The following is a 19,802-nucleotide window of genomic DNA, read 5'->3' as shown; positions in this document are numbered from 1 at the left end:
GGGACCCCAGGGAAGGTTTATGAATGATCAAAATTTCAAATATTTGTCTCCATCAAAATTCGATCTTCATTAAATTTTTGAAAATTTTGAAAATCCACGAAATTTTTGTGAAAATCCGCGAATTATTTTTGTTTTGTTTTACGATGTACACAAAGAGAACATGTTCACAATTAATTTAAAAGATGGGCGCGAAGCGCCCTCTAAGGCTAGTTAATCTAAATAGCACCATGGGCAATTTACAATGGTACTTTTAAACTCATTATTGGATTTACGTTGAGGAAGACATCGTAGTTTTTCTTAATTCCTTCCTTATTTCTGTAGCATAAATCCACACGTTTCTTGCATTAGAAAACAGCAAAAATAAATAATTATGTTAAAGTAGATAAACAAGGATAACGGACAAAGGTTTACAGGGTACGGTTGTGGATGACAAATGTCTCATTTTCAAGTCTCTTTTATAAAAAGAACATGTTTGTAATTAGGGGAGATAGGTTTCCTCCGTAGCACTTGAAGTTAATGTTTCCCTTGAGTAAAGAACCTTGTTTCTTTAATTAGTTTTTACAACTAATCACCTTCATTTCAAGTATTTTATCTCAAGTAAAATTAGATTTTTACATTTTTAATCAAATAAGGTTTAAGTCAAGGGGAGATTAAGAACTTTTTTAGGTGAAAGAATTCAAAAGGATTACTCGCCTCAATCTCTAATTTTATAATCCTTATATCTTTGCAATCTGATGTCGTAGACCATATGATATTTTAAGTTATGAAGTCTGCCAGAAAAAATAGTTTGAAAGTTTGAAATATTGCAGGTTATACAGATATATATATTTTATATATTTGCCAAAATTCTAAAATATTGAATAAATAATGGGGGCGTGGACGGGGGGGACCTGATGTGCAGCCCCCCCCCCCTACAGAATAAATCCTGTATACGCCCCTGAGCACACTCTCAAGAATACATTTGTCCCTCTCAAGGATCCTTTCTTTACAGTTGTAATCTACATATTCAAACTGATCCTTCACAAAACTTTATTTTATATTCATATCTAACTTTTTATTTTCATTTTTAGAGTTGGAAACTTTTAGTTCTTACTCTAAACTCGATATATCTTACAGGCAATGTTGACGTAGTTTCATGCGTCGACCCTTTAATTAAAAGTTGGATGATCATTACAACGCTACACTTTAAACGTTGTCTGTGTAAATGATAAAATAAATCCATTTTTCTACATGATCTGATATAACTTTACATTACGCTTTCTACAGAGTATCCCACAAAACATGACATTTCATAAATAGTTATTTTTAGTTAAACAAATATTTTGCTTAATAAGATTTTACTTTGAAATCAATTTTAATATAACATGACTCCCATATAATATTTTTATTGATCTTTGGTATCAAACAACTTGACAAATAATGGAGAAAAAAAATTCTAAACTATTCACCAACTGTCATGTTTCGTGGGACACCTTGTATTAGAAGTGAATAGCTGTTGTATGCACCAGAGGACAACTCTTCTTCTTCTTCAAAACTATTTGTTAGCTAAAGCGTGATTTAAACACAATTTGTTAGCTAAAGCGTGATTTAAACACAATTTGTTAGCTAAAGCGTGATTTAAACACAATTTGTTAGCTAAAGCGTGATTTATACACAATTTGGAACGTCCACAACAGCGCGGAAAGCTTTTCACAACAATATATTTATAAAAATAAATTAAAATTTCTACAACAGTAGAAAATAACATTTTGCGTTAAGAAAATAAATATGTTCTACAGTAGTAGAAAAAGCTTTTCGCATGAAGATGTTTTCTGCCTTAAATTAAAATGTTCCAATAAAAAAATAGCAAAATAGAAAAATTGAAAAAAAATAAACACTCATTAAGATCAAAATAATATGACATGTCAAAGAAATACCTCCATGAACTTCAGAGCTCTGACAAGATATAAGACAAAAACAACAAAAATAAATTTTAATTCAGAAACTAAGAAGTTTGAATTTTTTAATACCTGACCGCTTTTCCCTATGAATTTATGAAAGGCGGGGGAAAATCGCATCTTAGATAAATTTTAAGCTATTCGCATTGAGACCATGAAGTAAAAATTTGTATACATAAAAAAGAACTAGCTTCAGAGATCTAATGATTCTATAATTAAGGACTTATTTCACAGAGAATAAGTAGTTATGTCTAGTTTCAGATGTGCTTTTTCACTTTGGTGTATTAGGTTTGTTTTAAAGAAAATGAATCTATTCAAAGGACGTAAGTTTAGAATCAATAACTCATTTCCAAAATTTAACCCCACCCTATCTTAACTTTAATCAGACAAAGTATCGTTGTGAATCTTGAATGTAACTCCATGTACAGTCCCATTCATGGAAACTTAAGGATTTCTAAATTTGTCCATATTAGTTTAGATAAAATTATCTCATTGCTAAAATATAGAATTCTGATGTTTAGAATTGGTTTATTTGGTGATCAGTAAAGTTTGCATTTCTTCGGAGCTTTCCCGGACCTAACATAGATCGTTTTGTTTTTACAAAAGTTTTGGGGTCACATCTTTTTTTTAAAAGTTAAACGGTATTTTAGATATCTGCTGCTCCATCCCTGCATAGAGCTAGGAGCAGTCCTGGATCCAAACCTCGTTCTCAGCTTCTCGAGGGGTTCAGGTAATTCATGTTTTAAACCAAGGAGATATGAAATAGGAGGGAGATACATCTGACGCGACCCCTATCTCCCCGCCCCTCCTATCCTAGGTTCCATCCATTGATTACTCCTAATCAGACCTGAAACCCTGTTTCAGGATTAATTAAGATAAATTAGGACAGAAGCAAAGACATGAATGTATAAACTACAAGTCTAATTATAACTAGAGATGTGCATTTACTTGGTTCGTTTTTGGGTCGTTTATTCCTTATTTTTTCTCTCAGAGTCAAAATTTGACAAAGTGTAAGAAAACTTTTAATTCTGTACATTTGTTTTTCTTACACTTTGTCAAATTTTAACTCTGACAGAATATTTATGCCAGAAACGGACCAATAACGATGCAAAAACAATAGCATTGTAACGATAGTTTAATGGATCGTTTGACCATTTTTCCTATTTTAGGATAAAAATTTCGGAAAAAAATACTAGAAAAAAAACTGCTAAACTACTAAACTACTAAACTACTAAACTACTAAACTACTAAACTACTAAACTACTAAACTACTAAACTACTAAACTACTAAACTACTAAACACGAGAAAGGAGATGAGGGTTGGGGTATGGTACACTATATGTGCGCTTTAATATCTGTTGTTGCATTAAACGTGCGGGGTCGTCTCTGAACTGGGTAGTCTGACTGGACAGTACAACGGACTGCATATACAGTACGTGTTGTACCGGCAAGGATCATGGAAATTTTAAACTGAAGTGAACTTGCAATAGCTTTGTTTTTAATATCTAAACTTTTGAGACTAGCTTTTTTAGGAAACTAACTGGAGGAGGAGGTGTTTATAAATTCTGTTTACATCCCCCACACCATACACTACACAACAGTTAACTATACTTCACTTCCAAATTCATTTCAACATTTATCTATCTATCTATTCATCTTCTTTTTTCTATTTTTTATTTCAACTGTGAAAATGAGAAGACGACAGTAAAGCCATAATTCAGCGTATTGTTTAAAAAATATTTTATATTTTAAGGAATATTGATATTTACTTGTTATTTAATTTCTTTTATTATAATAAATTTAATTAAAACATTTTTATATATTTTAGGTTTATACTATACAAGATGTTTCATGCCTGGCAGCTATCATCAGTAGATTATATTTACTATTATTATTATTGTTGGCCAAACGGCTGGACAAAATTATCCCTACTAAAAGATTCCACGGGCAACGCCGGGCACTTTAGCTAGTATAATATATATGAGACACCGTTTCCAGCAATATTCTATCTTAATATACCTTCTTTTTTTTAAGAAGAAAGGTAAAGGCAGATAGTTATATCTTTATCTATTTATATTTCGTTCCGTATATTTAGACATCTATTTCTAAATCCTTCTATCTATCATTTCTAACACTTTCTATCTATTTCCATCACTTTCCATCAATTTCCAACTCCGTCTATCTATAAATATTTTTATTTATGCATTGAAATCTATTTTTATTTTTTTACAAAGAATTTCATGAGACCAGAAAGTGTTTATGTTGCAGTTCCACTATTATTCTTAATTCATTCCTTAAACGTTTTTTTCAAATTTTTTTTTATCTAAATAACACAATATGTATATCGAATATTATAATTTTTTTCTCACTCCTTTAGTTTAATATCAAATTACATAAACTGTTTTCTGCAGTATTAATTACAACATACAGATATTGACAAAACATAAGTACTCTAAATCAATTCAGACATCAATAAACCTTAAATGCTTAATGTACAGACAGTACATTAAAGTATATATCTTGTTAAAAGAAAACATGATTTTTAGTCCCACTAAAACCCAGCAATTTTGTGACATAACCTCATAGCCTAAAATTAAAATTTATGTTTTTTTTTTTTTAGGAATAACAGATGTCCTTTAGTTTCCCTGCAAGATATAACAAACCACTGCATAGGTAAAATATCTTTTTTTTAAAGAAAACTTTATAAGCAGTAAAATAAAAAGTTTTCACACATGGATCATGTAAATTTTTAAAAGGTAAAAAAACGCTTGCAATTAAAAACATTAAAGAAACTTCAGTAACCTTTCAATCTCCATTGATAGAGTAAAATTTTATATTCTCATTTTGGATTTTGAAATCTCACTACCGCCAATACCACAGTTTGAAAATAAAAGTTAAAATTTTTTCATTAATCTCACTACCTTAGAACTTGACACTATATACTTTTATTTTATAAAACTGGGGCATTTTATACCTACAGTGGTGGACTAGGGTCTATTTGAATTCGAACCGGACTGACCCTCACCGGCCTTTGTAACGCCGAGGCAAATACCGCTCCGCCCCTATCCTATGTCGACCTGATGGCGCGGCTAGACTTTTTACAGTACCCGGCCTATAATTTTCCTATTTAACATACATACACCACTGGCATAGTTTAGTGTGGCATTGGAAGTACGGACTAAGATAACGGGAAGTAGGAGTTCCATTCCCAATTGCTCAAAAATAGAGAATAACTTGATATGTAGCTGGCTAACTTATCTGTGCAAATTCAAAGCTTATCTTGTTGCTTGCCACAATTATTTTCCAGCGCCTTTAGTTGCAAACTTTATCCGTAAATTGTGTACAAGTCCTAAAAAAATCATTTAGTAATAAATATTAAGTGAGAGGAAAGGTTCAAATTTTTAATTGAAAATGTTCTTAAAAATATATTCATAATGTTTTTAAGAGAAAAAAGAAGGGACGGGCAAGTTGTAAAACCATAGAAAACCTGGTGGGATTCAATGGAAACTTTCTTATTTAAATCAATTGAAAAGATTTTAGAGCAGCGGGATTCGATGAAAATTGTTGCATACCAAAAAAACAGATTTTGATAAAGGAATGTGCAATTTCTCAACGGCTAGTTTTCTGATAATCAACATAGAAACCTATATTTTATTATTATTATTCAAATCAATTTTTAACAAAATTTGTCCAAATTTTCCTCAAATGTAAAGTAGTTGAACTGAGTATGCAGTGTTATGAATACATGGCTATGAATCCTAAAGAATTTGTCCACAACACTGCATACTCAGTTTAACTACCTTACATAGCCGGTCTGTCCCTTTAAATAAAAAGTTTTTGCGCAAAGAGAACATACATAAAAGGGAGGGAGGGCAGTGTTTTAGAGTGGAACCCGCGTCAAAATTTCTAACTCTTAATGTTCAAAACTTAAAAAAATATTTATAGTGAAAAAATATGAGGCAGTAAAAAATATATTGAGCTTGAAAGGACTGTAAACGTTATTTCAAGTGACCCTTTATGCAAAGATCGCAATGGCCGATTCACAATTGTATCTTTGGAAGCGTTGTCTGATCAAGTTTAAATTATATATCCAAGTTTATAATATGAACAACTGTTTTTTTTTCAATTTTGGGTTCCCCACAAAGTACATTAAGTACTTGCACATTTCTATGGAAAACATATAGGAATCATCAGAAGTTTTAAATCTACTTAAACCTAGAAAATGACAATATCTTCCACATTATTGATCTGATGAAGGTTTCAAGGGAACCGTTGTGAATCAGGCATCTTCAACTTTACATGGTTCGGAGGGTCATTTCAAACTAAGTTTAGATTCCCATTAACAATGGATAGATTTGGAAACTATAATAATATTTAGGAAGTGGAAAGTGGTCTAAAAGGGTTGATGTTGGATGTATTTGGAAACTATGATAATATTTAGGAAGTGGAAAGTGGTCTAAGAGGTTAATGTTGGATGTATTTGGAAACTATGATAATATTTAGGAAGTGGAAAGTGGTCTAAAAGGGTTGATGTTGAATATATTCGGAAACTATGAAAATATTTAGGAAGTGGAAAGTGGTCTAAAGGGATTGATGTTGGATGTATTTGGAAACTATGAAAATATTTAGGAAGTGGAAAGTGATCTAAAGGGATTTATGTTGAATATATTCGGAAACTATGAAAATATTTAGGAAGTGGAAAGTGGTCTAAAGGGATTGATGTTGAATGTATTTGGAAACTATGATAATATTTAGGAGAAAATATTTAGGAAGTGGAAAGTGGTCTAAAGGAGTTGATGTTGAATATATTCGGAAACTATAATAATATTTAGGAAGTGGAAAGTGGTCTAAAAGGGTTGATGTTGGATGTATTTGGAAACTATGTTGTTCAGAAACTTCTAGAATTTGGAGCAGATGAAATCAAGCAGGAAATCCAAGCAAAGGTAAACTGGAAAAAAATATTTTTGCAACAATAAGTTAAATTTAAAATCAATAATATTTTAACTTTTGTTGTGAATGTAATAAAATTGAATTGAATACTGTTGATTAACTTGATACTGTTTAATTAATTCACCATGTTAAGATTAATTTAATAGTTAATTTGACCTTAATTATTAATAAATTAATTGTTAATTCTGTTCCTCGAATCTTTGCTTTATAACAGATTCAATTTCTGCTTGTTTCTATTAGCGTTATTTTTTTTCTTAAAAAAACTCTGGTAACAAAAGGAATATTAAAAAAAACTGTTAACCCTTTAATCTAAACAAAGGCATTTTCCCAAGAAAAAACTTCCCAAGGGTATTTTTCCGAGTGGTGACTTCCCAAATTTTTGATTTCCTAAGCGACAACTCCCCAAGTCTGTCCTAACCGCAGCGCTGGGCTCCCTAGACTGTTCCGGCTTCCAGCTATCGGCCCCCTAGCCCATCCTAGCCGCAACGCTCAGTCCTCTAACCTAACCTTAAATGTATATTTGGGAAGTTGCCGCTTGGGAAATTTCACATTTGGGAAAATGCCACTTGGAAAATTGTCTCTTGGGAAGTCTCCCTTGGGAAAATCCCTCTGGGAAGGTACCTCACACCTTCTTTTGGAACCTTAACAAATTAAGACTATATGAAACATTTAAAAAGCATTTCAAAGTATTATAAATCACATAGTCATACAAACAGAGTTAATGAAATTTCTATAATGTTGTCTTTGGAAATTGTTTATTTTGCAATAAGGGTTTCTCCTTAAAGTGCCTTCCGCATTTTTGCTTCAGAATCAATGGTGAAAATTGTCAGAATTAATCACTTTAAGCTTGCCAACAACGACTTATTCCAGATTATTTATATTATAAATGTTTGAATTGGGTACTGTTGTGCAGATCAGAGGTGCCCTTCTTTAAATATATTGTCATGTCACTTGAAATTACAAAGATAGTTTTTTAAAAGTATAATTGACAGTTTACAACCAAGTTAAAACTGAAGAAAACATACAAACCTAAACGGACAAACATTAGGTCCCGACTTTGTTTTCAGAAAAGTTGATGTTTACACTGTGAAGTTTCCCCCCTATACACTATACTTGTTACGGACAAAGGGTTTCACCGACCCAAGGATGAAAACTTTATAATCAGTTACTTGTGTCAATAAACAAGCATAATGTTTGTAAATACAAAAATAACAGATAAAGGGTGTCACACATCATATTGAATCGTGCATTGGGAATATGACAGAAAACTTAATATTTGCTAAATCTGATAAAAATCATTTTTCAAAAGTACGTATTCTGTACGTTTACTGTACGCATTCTGTACGTTTACTGTACGTTTACGGTACGTATTCTGTCCGTATTCTGTACGTTTACTGTACGTATTCTGTACGTTTACTGTACGCATTCTGCACGTTTACTGTACACATTCTGTACTTTTACTGTACGTATTCTGTACGTTTACTGTACGCATTCTGTTTGTTTACTGTACGTATTCTCTGCGTATTCTGCGTAATCTGCACGTATTCTGCGCGTATTCTGTACCTATTTTGAATTTTGAACGATAGATTGAAGTTAATTATCTGTGTTGATTCCATTATTCCAGGATAAAACTTTGATTTTTCAACATTTAAACATTTTGGCACTTTCATAATCACAGTGCCATCAAGATGCAAAAATATTTAAAACGGATTATAGAGTATTTTGGAAGGAAAATATTAAATCCGTAGTTCAGAAAACCAACGTTGCTGGGACAATTGGAAACGTGCGTCTATTTCCAAATACTCCCTTTAAAGGGACTGTAAGCGTAATTTAAGAAACCCTCAGGCCTCAATATGCAAAGTGGCGATGTCCGATTCTAAACGTTGTATTTGAAACCTCTGATCAAAAATGTGGAAGATATTGTCGTTTTCTCTGGAGTCAAAAGTATTCGTTTAAATAGTTTATACTAATAATTCCTATAATGATTTTGTTCCGTAGAAATGCGCAAGTCACTTGAATAGATAAACCCCAATAAACATAAATTTTCCAAATTATAGGCATTAAAATTTAACTCATACATAATTTTGGTTGTAACTGTTAAAAAATGTAATGTAGCTCAGCATTTTAAATATTTTATTAAAATTTTGTTTTCCCCAAAAAGTAAACTATAGTGATCGTAGGCAGTAAATTAAAAAAGTAAACTATCAATTTTGGGCATTATCTATAAATATGATTTGATACATATTGATAAAGTTATATAAAGAAAATAGATTTTTCAAATAGTAAATAAAGTTTTTGATATAAAGAAAAATGGGTTCTACTATTTTTTAATAATTCGATATAAGTAATAACTAACTCTTTTCAAACTAAATTTTTATTAAATCTTTAAAAAATATTAATGCTGTCTTTCTTTGGTGGTAAATACGGTGGTAGGCGAATATACCAATGTAATGAAGACGACTTTTTAAAGTTTTCTTCGGATAACAAATTTAGTAATCAAAGAGAAGCTTTTTAAATGAGACTTCTCTTTGTTTCCATTTTTGTGTATCCATGCTATTCAAAAGCTTGATATGAATCAAAATTGAAATCCAAAGTCGTTTTCATTATATTGATTTAATCGCCTACAATTGTACTTAAAATTTCAATTTGCACATTTTCGTTAAAAATTTCTGATTTTTACAATATCTTTTTGTAGGATGCTTTTATTTGGTATATTTACTATAAATTTATCTTGACAAAACTTTCCTAATTCCTTCAAAAAATATCTTTCTATTATTGAAGTAACGTTCCCTTTAATTAGCCGAGTAATTCTACAGAATTATTTAGAGAAATACAAAATTACATTTAATGGACCGAGATCATTGGTATCAATTAGAGACTCGATCTTTGGATATTTAGAGAAACACACCGAGAAATATGTATAAATATATAACCTTCATGAAGCGTTATAACTTATAATGCATTCTGCAATTTTCACCATGCAAAAAAGGAATTTGAAAAAAATCCTTTTTTACAGTGAGATCCGGAAAACATTCTGATCCTCTTTGAGATTTAACTTTTAAAGAAAAAAGTGCGAGGAACAATATTTTGAGATGTATCAGTTAAAAACTGGCAATTTCAAAATCCTTTCTTAAGTGAAAGAAAAATAAAAAAGACGACATTTACTCTACAGTTTTAAGATTTAAACATTGTATACAATGATAACCAGAAAACTGTAGAATAGGAAGACGACATTAAAGCAAGACTGAAATACATTTGATAATGTTACAAAGCAAAAAGCATCAATAGTGAGTTCTTAAACCACGTATTAAGTGAAATTGATTTGATTACACTGCACAATTGCGGAGTCCCATGTGTATTGGACTATTCAAAGTCATAAATTGAGTCTAAAAGACGACTTCTTCTTCCAGAGAGTTCTGGTTTTCACTGTATTTGTAAGTTCGTTTGAAAGGAATTGAGTCTTTGACACAGACTCAATTTTTCTAATCCCAATATCTTGGCAACCTGGTGGTGTATATCTTTAATAATTCAAGCTTAGATAAGTAGATATAACAGAATTCACGCTTTGAGTTGCAATTATATAGGCATTAGAAAATCAGAGTTATATATTTGTTTTGAAATGAAACCCTGCATTAATATTACAAAATATCTATATTTATGATAAAACTGTTTAAATTGATCAACTTCTCTATCATCATGTATGATCAAAGATAAACAAATCGGCCAGCTGTATTCTGAAATTCGTTGATAAAAACATCAGCAAGTAAAACTTAGTTCTTAGAAACTTAAACATTTTTTTCTGTTTAGTATTGACATGGACATTTTCAACCCGCTTAAAGGGACGTAATTTCAATTCCATGTCTTAAAGGGACGTAATTTTAATTCCATGTCTTAAAGGGACGTAATTTCAATTCCATGTCTTAAAGGGGCGTAATTTCAATTCCATGTCTTAAAGGGACGTAATTTCAAGTCCATGTCTTTAAGGAACGTAATTTCAAGTCCATGTCTTAAAGGGACGTAATTTCAAGTACATGTCTTAAAGGGACGTAATTTCAAGTCAATGTCTTAAAGAGATGTAATTTCAAGTACATGTCTGACAGAAAATAAAGATTTTCATTCAAAATTTGGAAAACAGCGTTTTACATAAAATATTCGGAATTTTAGGAATTGTACAGTTTAAGAGGTTTACTGGTATCCTTTATTAGTAGAACTTTATTAGTACAGTTCCTTTTAACTTTTCGTAACCACTTGCGTACGTGGTTAAAGCAAAAGCTAAAGTCAGATAATATGTTTGTTGGTTGATAGGTATTATTCTTTGATGGATGAATCTGAATATAATATAAAGAAGATAATCAAATAATTATTATTCTACAGTAAATCTATTTGTATACGGATAATAAAGTGTATTGTATACTATATTCCCCAAGGAAAGGGGGGAGGAGAGAGGGAAGGGGGTGAAACAAAGTGGCTGTAAAAATAAATTAAAAATAAGCTTGTAATACAGTTAGTATCATTAAACACTACGAGGTGTTGGGGATATCTTCCATTTTTTAAAATCGCTTTAAAGCAAATGAAAAAGTATATTTTATCCAAACGAACGAAGACACACCTATTTTTCAAAACGAACGAGAAAAAAGATATAAAGTTTAAAAAAGTTGCCGATTGTTTCTATTTTAGTGATCGTTTTTGGCCAAATTTTCGAAAACTCTTGTTTTTTACTTAATGAACGATTTTTTCGAATAGACTGTTGAAAAAAACTATTGTTGTTTTACTGAATTTTTTTTGGAACGAACTAAAAAAACAATAGTTTTTTTCTGATCTAGCGATTTTGTGGAACAATCGATTTTACTTAACAGACGAACTCACTGAATAAACGATTTAATGGAACGATCGTTCAGTTAAAAAACGAACAAAATAAATGAAAAATGAACGAATTTAAATAAATGTTTACTAAACAACTGAAAAAAAACTAACGAATTATGGGTCTTTAACAAACGATGACCGAACGAATTTGAAACAAATACAAAAAAAACGTAATTTGAAGTAACCCTCCACGCAAAAAAATACATTGCCCGATTCACAATAGTACCCTTTAAACCTTTATCTGATAAGTAATGTGGAAGATATAGTCGTTTTTAAAAGGTTTAAAAGTGTTTAATTCTAATATTTCCAATATATTTTCTTGAAGTAGAAATGCATAAGTCACTTTTCTATAGACATCACAATTGAAAATAATCATTTTCAAAATTATAAACATTGATATCTAATTCATGCTGGATCAGACAAAGCTGGTTATGGGTACTATTGTGAATCGGACAGTGTCATCTTTTCATGGAGGGCAACACGAAAATACGCTTATTGTCTCTTTAAGACTAGTTTTCTTTTTTATAAAAAACTATTTCAAATTTTAGGTTTTGGAGAATCTTCTGACGTTATCATTTCACCAATATGGATGCCGAGTAGTACAGAAGATGATTTCTATATTCTCAACTCAAACAGCAGCTGATATTGTCAAGGTACGGTTAGATTAACTACAGCTTCACATACATACAGACTGCTTTCAGAAGTTGCATCAATTTTCAAGACTGGGTCGACTTAGTAGTGTCGCATTTATCTTTGCGAAAATTTCGCATTTTTTGTGAAAAAAAGCATGCTTGTTTGCAATTTTTCGCTAAATTGTCGCATATTTAGCGTGTTCTTTACGAAATTCCGCATCGTTCATTCATTTTCGCAAAAAATGTGAAATTTTGCGAAAAAGTTTGCGAAAAACGAAAGAAAATTTTTGCGAAATTTCGCATTATTTCGCCAAATTTTTCGTTCACTGGAAACCCTAATTCCTAGACAATAGACATGTACATTTAAAAACTATTAAATTGACATGTACATTGTAGATTTTAGAACTATTAAATAGACATGTACATTTTAGATCTATTAAATAGACATGTACATTTTAGAACTTTTAAATAGACATGTACATTTTAGAACTAATAAATTGGCAAAATTCTCATCGATCACTGTGAGTATTAACCACAAGAAAAGATACTTCAGAACAAGGTTGTAATGCAAGGAAAGTTATTTCAGAGGTGTGCGCATCTTTTGTACTGCAGTGTACTGTCTCTCGGCGGTATAATGTAAACACAAGACGGATGTCGAAGCCTGACATGGGATCCATCTTTCAAATAAAAAATTAATGAAATATTCTGGTCATAGGAAACTATTTTGGGAATTATCGAAATTTAATGCTTTTAACCTCCTCGGAAAATAAACAAACACTGATGTATCTATTCTTGTTTACAAATTCCGCCCAGGGAGAACTGGTTTCAAGATGTACGCTGAGTATACGCAACTCCAATTAACTTTCCTTGAATTACATGCCTTGCTTCAGAAACGACATGTATAGAATTTATTTTGTCTTCTTTCATGCATTTATAATGGTGTTTTTTTCTTTGCCAAATCAACTAATATTCTATTAAAAGACTGTATTTTGACAAAAATGATTCTACCTTTAAATAGTTAGTTTGAGAGATCAAACCAATCTAGGAAAAGGTCAAAATGCAAAATTACCAGTGCAACTTTGTGTCATCGTATCTTCTCTTGTTTAGATTTTACACTCAAGCAGGAAAAAGCTAATTTATTAGGTTAATACAATGGAAATTTAAAACTGATCTGTTTTTCCTTATGGATTGAAATCATTCTTTTATGTATCCAAAATTAAAAAGAGTGACGTTAAAAAAAGTTTCAACGTCGAAAAATGTATACACAAAAAAGCTACGCCCAACATTGCTTTTATGTCCCTCTGCTTTATTCATTTTGCAGGAATATAAATATGTAAACCAGAGTTTCTTTTAGGAACAATTAGTAATATTTTCCCTCATATAATATATGTAGTTTTCTTTAGAAATATTTATTAATTGAATTAATGATAAATAGAGGGGACATATATAGCAGAGTAATTATATTACGGGCAGACTATAGTTTGTTAAAAATACATATCTATCACATCAATAGAAAGAAACTTAAAAATATGTGAAAAGACAAAAACAGGTTTTAGTATCCATTATTCTTTGCAACTGCTTGAATGTTTTATTTTGCTGATATTTTTTGGAAAACCTAAGTTAAGAACTGAGGAGTAATGAATTAATTGAAAAAAAATTATTATTATTAATTTCAAGTAACCCTCCATGCAAAGAGGACAATGTCCTATTTACAACTGCACCCTTTAAACCTTTGTGTATTCATCGAGTACAGAGATCTGCTTGTGTAAACTTAACAAAAACTGATTATGTTCTTAAAAATTCCGGTGTCTGCTGTGTACAGCATAAATTTGAAACAGCTGATGCATTATACTAGCTTTCCATGAAAAAAATAGTCCTTTTAATGTGAAAAGCGATTTTCTAACATTCGAAAGCGTATATTTTTTTGTCACATTTCTTAGATATACGACAGCTTGCAAACAATGGGTTTAACAATTTAAAGCGTTTCAGTAGATTATTAAGGGCACATCCTTGACTCCAGTCAAAGTGTTGCAGGGTACCATTGTGAATTGGGGAAGCAACAATCTAATAACCTTCAGTTTTCTAGTATATTTTCCAAACAATACGAAATGTGCATCTCCGATACTCCTTAAACAGTATACCAAATAAATTGAAAAAATTGCTTATTAAATCCACAACAAATTCATTTTCACTCCGTTAATTCAGGCTAAGTGATTGTTTTAAATTACATTAGATTATTGTGGTTATAGCTCGTCTTGCTACATTATTTCGGAACATCTAAAAAAAAAAAAATTTCATTCCTTTGTTAAAAGCTTTTTTTTGGTAAATGAAAAACCATATTCAATAACAATCTTGAAGACAGTATTTAATAGCCCTGTAAATTGGTACACCTTGTGGACCATACCTAGGGATGTGCTTTCAGTTCATTTGTCGTTAATTTTTGCATATATATGTTCTTTTAGGGTTAAAATTTGGCATAATGTAAGCAAAGCAAATGTTTTCAAAATTGTTTATTTTAAACTTTTGCCTGTTTAACCCTATTGTCAATTTTGGCCCTAAAATCAGAAGATGTATTGAAAAAAACGACCATAAAAGGATGCGAAAGCGAACGTGTTGTTATAATAGTTTTTGGATTTTTTTGTTAAGGATAAATATATTGCAAAGATTACTAAAAGCATACTTTAAAAAATAGTACATAAGACACTTTCATAAAATGAAAAAAACTGATCTAAAGCGATTACCAACACTACCTGTACCAAATCCGATGATTTAAAAATACTTATTTTTTTTAACTGCAGAGACTAGATGATAAGCTAGTTGAGTGCATGAAGGAGCAGCATGGAAACCATGTGATACAGAAATGCGTAGAAAAGGTTGAGGAATCAGTTCTAGAAAATATCATTACAAAATCCACGGGAAAGGTAGGATCAGAGTTAAACTAATATTTACTAAACATCCAAAAAAATATCACTATTATAAAATCCCTAAAATATTCATTTTATCAAAATAAATTTAGGACAAAAACCATTTTCTCTATAATATATATTTTTGACTCTTGAAGTTCTGCAGAACAGCAAATACTTGTCCCAAATTCATGAATAGAAAAACAAGTGCAGTTTTTTTTCAATCGTTGAATTAATCTTTAATTCTGTTGAAATCTGTTAAATGTTTATTTAGATAATTGATATCAGCTGTGATCCGTACGGTTGCCGCGTCATTCAACGATTTCTAGAAAACGCAAACCTTCAGCAAAGACGACTAATTCTCAACGAAGTAAATCCAGCGATCTACAGTTTAATTCAGGTAATCTTTTTAAAAACACTCTCACTGTAATTTGAACTGAGGTAGAGAATGTTGGGGATCATATTTTGACCTTTTTTCTGGGGAAATATGTCTCACTAAATCAAGTTGTGTATACTCCTGCTGCGCGAAAAATGCAACACAATGTATCTCGATATTTCTGAAAAAGGGGTTTCATATGACACTTAAATCCAACCAGCTGATTTCTTTAAAATATTAGAATCGTAACTTCCCATTTGACCAGTTTTGTATGCCTGGTCTGCAGGGATAATAAAGTGACTAATTTAGATATATGTTGGTCATTTAGTATCATAAAGTAACCAGTCGAAATCAACAGTGGTCAATTGGGATCACAGAGTGGCTGAGTAGGATAAAAAATTGACTAGTTGGGATCATTAAGTAGTCAATTGGGATCATTTTGAGACAATTGGGATCATCGAGTGGATAATTCAGATTAAAGAGTTATCATTTGGGATAAAAAGTGGTCAATTTGGATTACAGAGTGGCTGCGCAGGATCAAAGATTGGCCAGTTGAGATCATTAAGCAGTCAGTTGGCATCATTGAGTAGACAGTTGGGATCATTTTGTATACAGTTGAGATCATTGAATAGACAGTTGGGATCATTGAGTAGACAGTTGGCATCATTGAGTAGACAGTTTGGGTCATTGAGTATACAGTTGGGATCATTGAATAGACAGTTGGGATCATTGAGTAGACAATTGGGATCATTAAGTAAACTGTTGGGGTTATTGAGAGACAGATGGGATCATTGAGTAGACAGTTGGGATCATTGAGTAGACTGTTGGGATCATTAAGTAGACAGTTGGGATTATTGAGTAGACAGTTGGGATGAAAAAATGGCAATTTGAAAAAATAATTTTGAAGGTTGGGATCAAAGAGTGTTTAGTGGGGGTTTAAAGAGTAACCAATTGAGATCAAAAAGTAACCAGTTGGGATCATAGAGTAACCGGTTGGGATCAAAGACTAACCGGTTGGGATCAAAGAGTAACCAGTTGGGATCATTTAGTAGACAGTTGGAATGAAAGAGGGGAAATTCAGGATCAAAGAGTTTCTAGTTGGGATCAAAGAGTTGTCAGTTGGGATCAAAGAATTAGATGTTGGGGATCACAAGAGATAGTTGGGATTATACCACGGGCTGTGTTGGAAAAAGTGAAAAAGGGGGGAAGTAATGTTGAACTTTGTTTGTTAAAGGATTGAGGCGTGACAAGCTATTATTGAGCCAGGATATAATATTATTGAGCCAGGATAAAAATTTTATCGAGCCGGGATAAAAATTTTATCGAGCCGTGATATAATTATTACGCTGGGATTATAATTTCATTGAACTGGGATATAATATTATTGAGCTGGGATATAAAGATAGTTTGTTTACAGGACCAGTACGGTAACTATATAGTACAGCATATTTTGGATCATGGAAGCAAGGAAGAAACAGAGAAGATTGCTCAGGTATTTTTATTCCAATCCCAAGACTTGATAAATATTTATAATTCACCCTCAAACTATAGGCTAGTTATCTAATCAGGTTTATGTTTCATGCTATAGGTATGTTTCAGAACAAAATTCTAAAGATATAGGGTTTAAAAATTGAGTTTGTGGCAATGCAAATGTATAAGAATATAAAGGCTCAATTATGGATGAAATAAACGGATGAAAAGATAAATATTGTATTCTATGATGTGTGTTTATGTAGAGTAAATATCATATTACACTGAATTCTAAAAGTGAGGAAAATGTCAAATGTTGTAGAACCGTGAAGTAACGTTCCAATAACATTAAATGAGTCAAGGCAAGGGAAAAAACAAAGAAGTAAAAATATGCAAAAGTGTCGAATTTCATCGAGTTTTAAACATTTTTTCTTGGCTTGGGGGTAACTTAACATTTTGGAATTGTTGATAAATTGTGAAAATTTTATCTATTTTTTTGTGTGTGTTTTTATTTGGGCAAATTGTTTTTACAGCTGTAGTTTATAGGATGATTTTACACATTCGAAAAGGAAGATATATATATAGATATGCGTATATAACCTAAAAACTTTTTATTTTTTTCTTACCTAAAACAGACAAAATAAACATTTTAAAATTAAAGATTTTGTGCTTTGAAGTTTTCGACGATATATATATATATAATAGATATATTCCTATAACAAAAATTAAGAATGTAAAAAGTTTTTTTTTAATAATTTGCAACTTTAGTTACAACCAAATCCATTTATTTACAGAAATATTTGGTTATTAAAATAATTAAAGCGGGTATTTAATCAGATTTGCACAATCACATTGCTTATCTATAATTGTTTAGCAAAATTTACTCAATACTAATTTCTATAGATTATTCTTATCATGGCTTCCTGTAGGCATAATTTTGGTGGAGGATAATTAAAGGTCTGAAGATAATGTTAATTATCATAAATATATATATTTCTTTTAATTGTAAGCAATTCAGTTCAGTTAATGTACACACAAATTGTGAAAATGGTTTAACAACGGTATCTGGCTCTATCTGTATAATCTGTATATGTAGAGTATCTGGTTCTATCTGTATAATCTGTATATGTAGAGTATCTGGTTCTATCTGTATAATCTGTATATGTAGAGTATCTGCGGTCACGTGGTAGAGCTGTCCCAGCACAAGTACGCAAGTAACGTGCTGGAGAAGTGTGTGGAGCGAACAGGAGAAATCAACCGAGCCCTCTTTATTACGGAGATGGTCAATTCAGGTCATTTTAAAAATACACTGGTCGGCGTTCATATCAATACAATGAAGACGAATTTTCTGTTTAAGTTTTGATTTTTAACAAGTAAACAAAGAGAAGCTGTTAATTTACAGCTTATCTTTGTTTCCATGTTTATCCATGCTGCTTGAGAGCTTGGTAAAAATAAAAACTTGAAATCAAAAGTATGTAGTTTGGACCCGCCTAGGTTGTTTTAATTGGTTGGCCTACTATAAACGAATGAGAATTGCAGATAAAAACAATGTACATTGTACATTTAAAACATAAGAATGATAATAAATCAGGTAAAAGGTAAGGAGGAGGTGAGGGAGTATAAAGAAAAGGGAGGATACTCAGCGTAAGGGTTGGAACAGAGGGTAACATNGATGATGATGATGATGATGATGATGATGATGATGATGATGATGATGATGATGATGATGATGATGATGATGATGATGATGATGATGATGATGATGATGATGATGATGATGATGATGATGATGATGATGATGATGATGATGATGATGATGATGATGATGATGATGATGATGATGATGATGATGATGATGATGATGATGATGATGATGATGATGATGATGATGATGATGATGATGATGATGATGATGATGATGATGATGATGATGATGATGATGATGATGATGATGATGATGATGATGATGATGATGATGATGATGATGATGATGATGATGATGATGATGATGATGATGATGATGATGATGATGATGATGATGATGATGATGATGATGATGATGATGATGATGATGATGATGATGATGATGATGATGATGATGATGATGATGATGATGATGATGATGATGATGATGATGATGATGATGATGATGATGATGATGATGATGATGATGATGATGATGATGATGATGATGATGATGATGATGATGATGATGATGATGATGATGATGATGATGATGATGATGATGATGATGATGATGATGATGATGATGATGATGATGATGATGATGATGATGATGATGATATTGTTTAGGCAGCATAAGTCCTCCATGGAGAAGCAATCCTATGGAAAGAATATTTGGGCGAGATTAGAAAAATATTTCCAAGAAATAAACCATTTAACCTAGTTAATAGTAACACTGTAAAAAGAATAAATATTATCCTATACACTGTAAATTATAAAGGTAAAATCTACCTCAAATTGAGCTCCAGAGATTTTCTCAACAATAAAAAATGTAAAATTGATAGACAAGAAAAGTTTTCCTTTACGCAGTTTTATTTCCCATAGGTACACCTCTCATAGGGGGTGGGATAGGGATTGAAAATTTTGACTCATCTATATATTTTCATAAATGCAAAGTTTTTAATTAATAAACTAAATTTTGAGAAAA

The 19,802-nt window shown here is 31.3% G+C and overlaps 1 protein-coding gene across 1 annotated transcript in view; it reads left to right on the top strand.

Moving 5' to 3' along the window:
• LOC111708432 (pumilio homolog 2) overlaps positions 1-19,503 on the top strand; it is a 27,331-nt gene extending 7,828 nt beyond the window's left edge. The window contains exons 5-11 of the mRNA XM_023481811.1: positions 2,660-2,667; positions 6,770-6,880; positions 15,181-15,303; positions 15,560-15,685; positions 17,079-17,153; positions 18,300-18,423; positions 19,445-19,503. Of these exons, the coding sequence (XP_023337579.1) occupies positions 2,660-2,667; positions 6,770-6,880; positions 15,181-15,303; positions 15,560-15,685; positions 17,079-17,153; positions 18,300-18,423; positions 19,445-19,503 (626 nt within the window). The remainder of the gene's footprint in view (positions 1-2,659; positions 2,668-6,769; positions 6,881-15,180; positions 15,304-15,559; positions 15,686-17,078; positions 17,154-18,299; positions 18,424-19,444) is intronic.
• Positions 19,504-19,802: the final 299 nt, after the last annotated feature.

The sequence above is a fragment of the Eurytemora carolleeae genome, unplaced genomic scaffold (assembly GCF_000591075.1).
Source record: "Eurytemora carolleeae unplaced genomic scaffold, Eaff_2.0 scaffold733, whole genome shotgun sequence".
Lineage (NCBI taxonomy): Eukaryota > Metazoa > Arthropoda > Copepoda > Calanoida > Temoridae > Eurytemora > Eurytemora carolleeae.
This window is presented reverse-complemented; position numbering and strand designations above follow the sequence as displayed.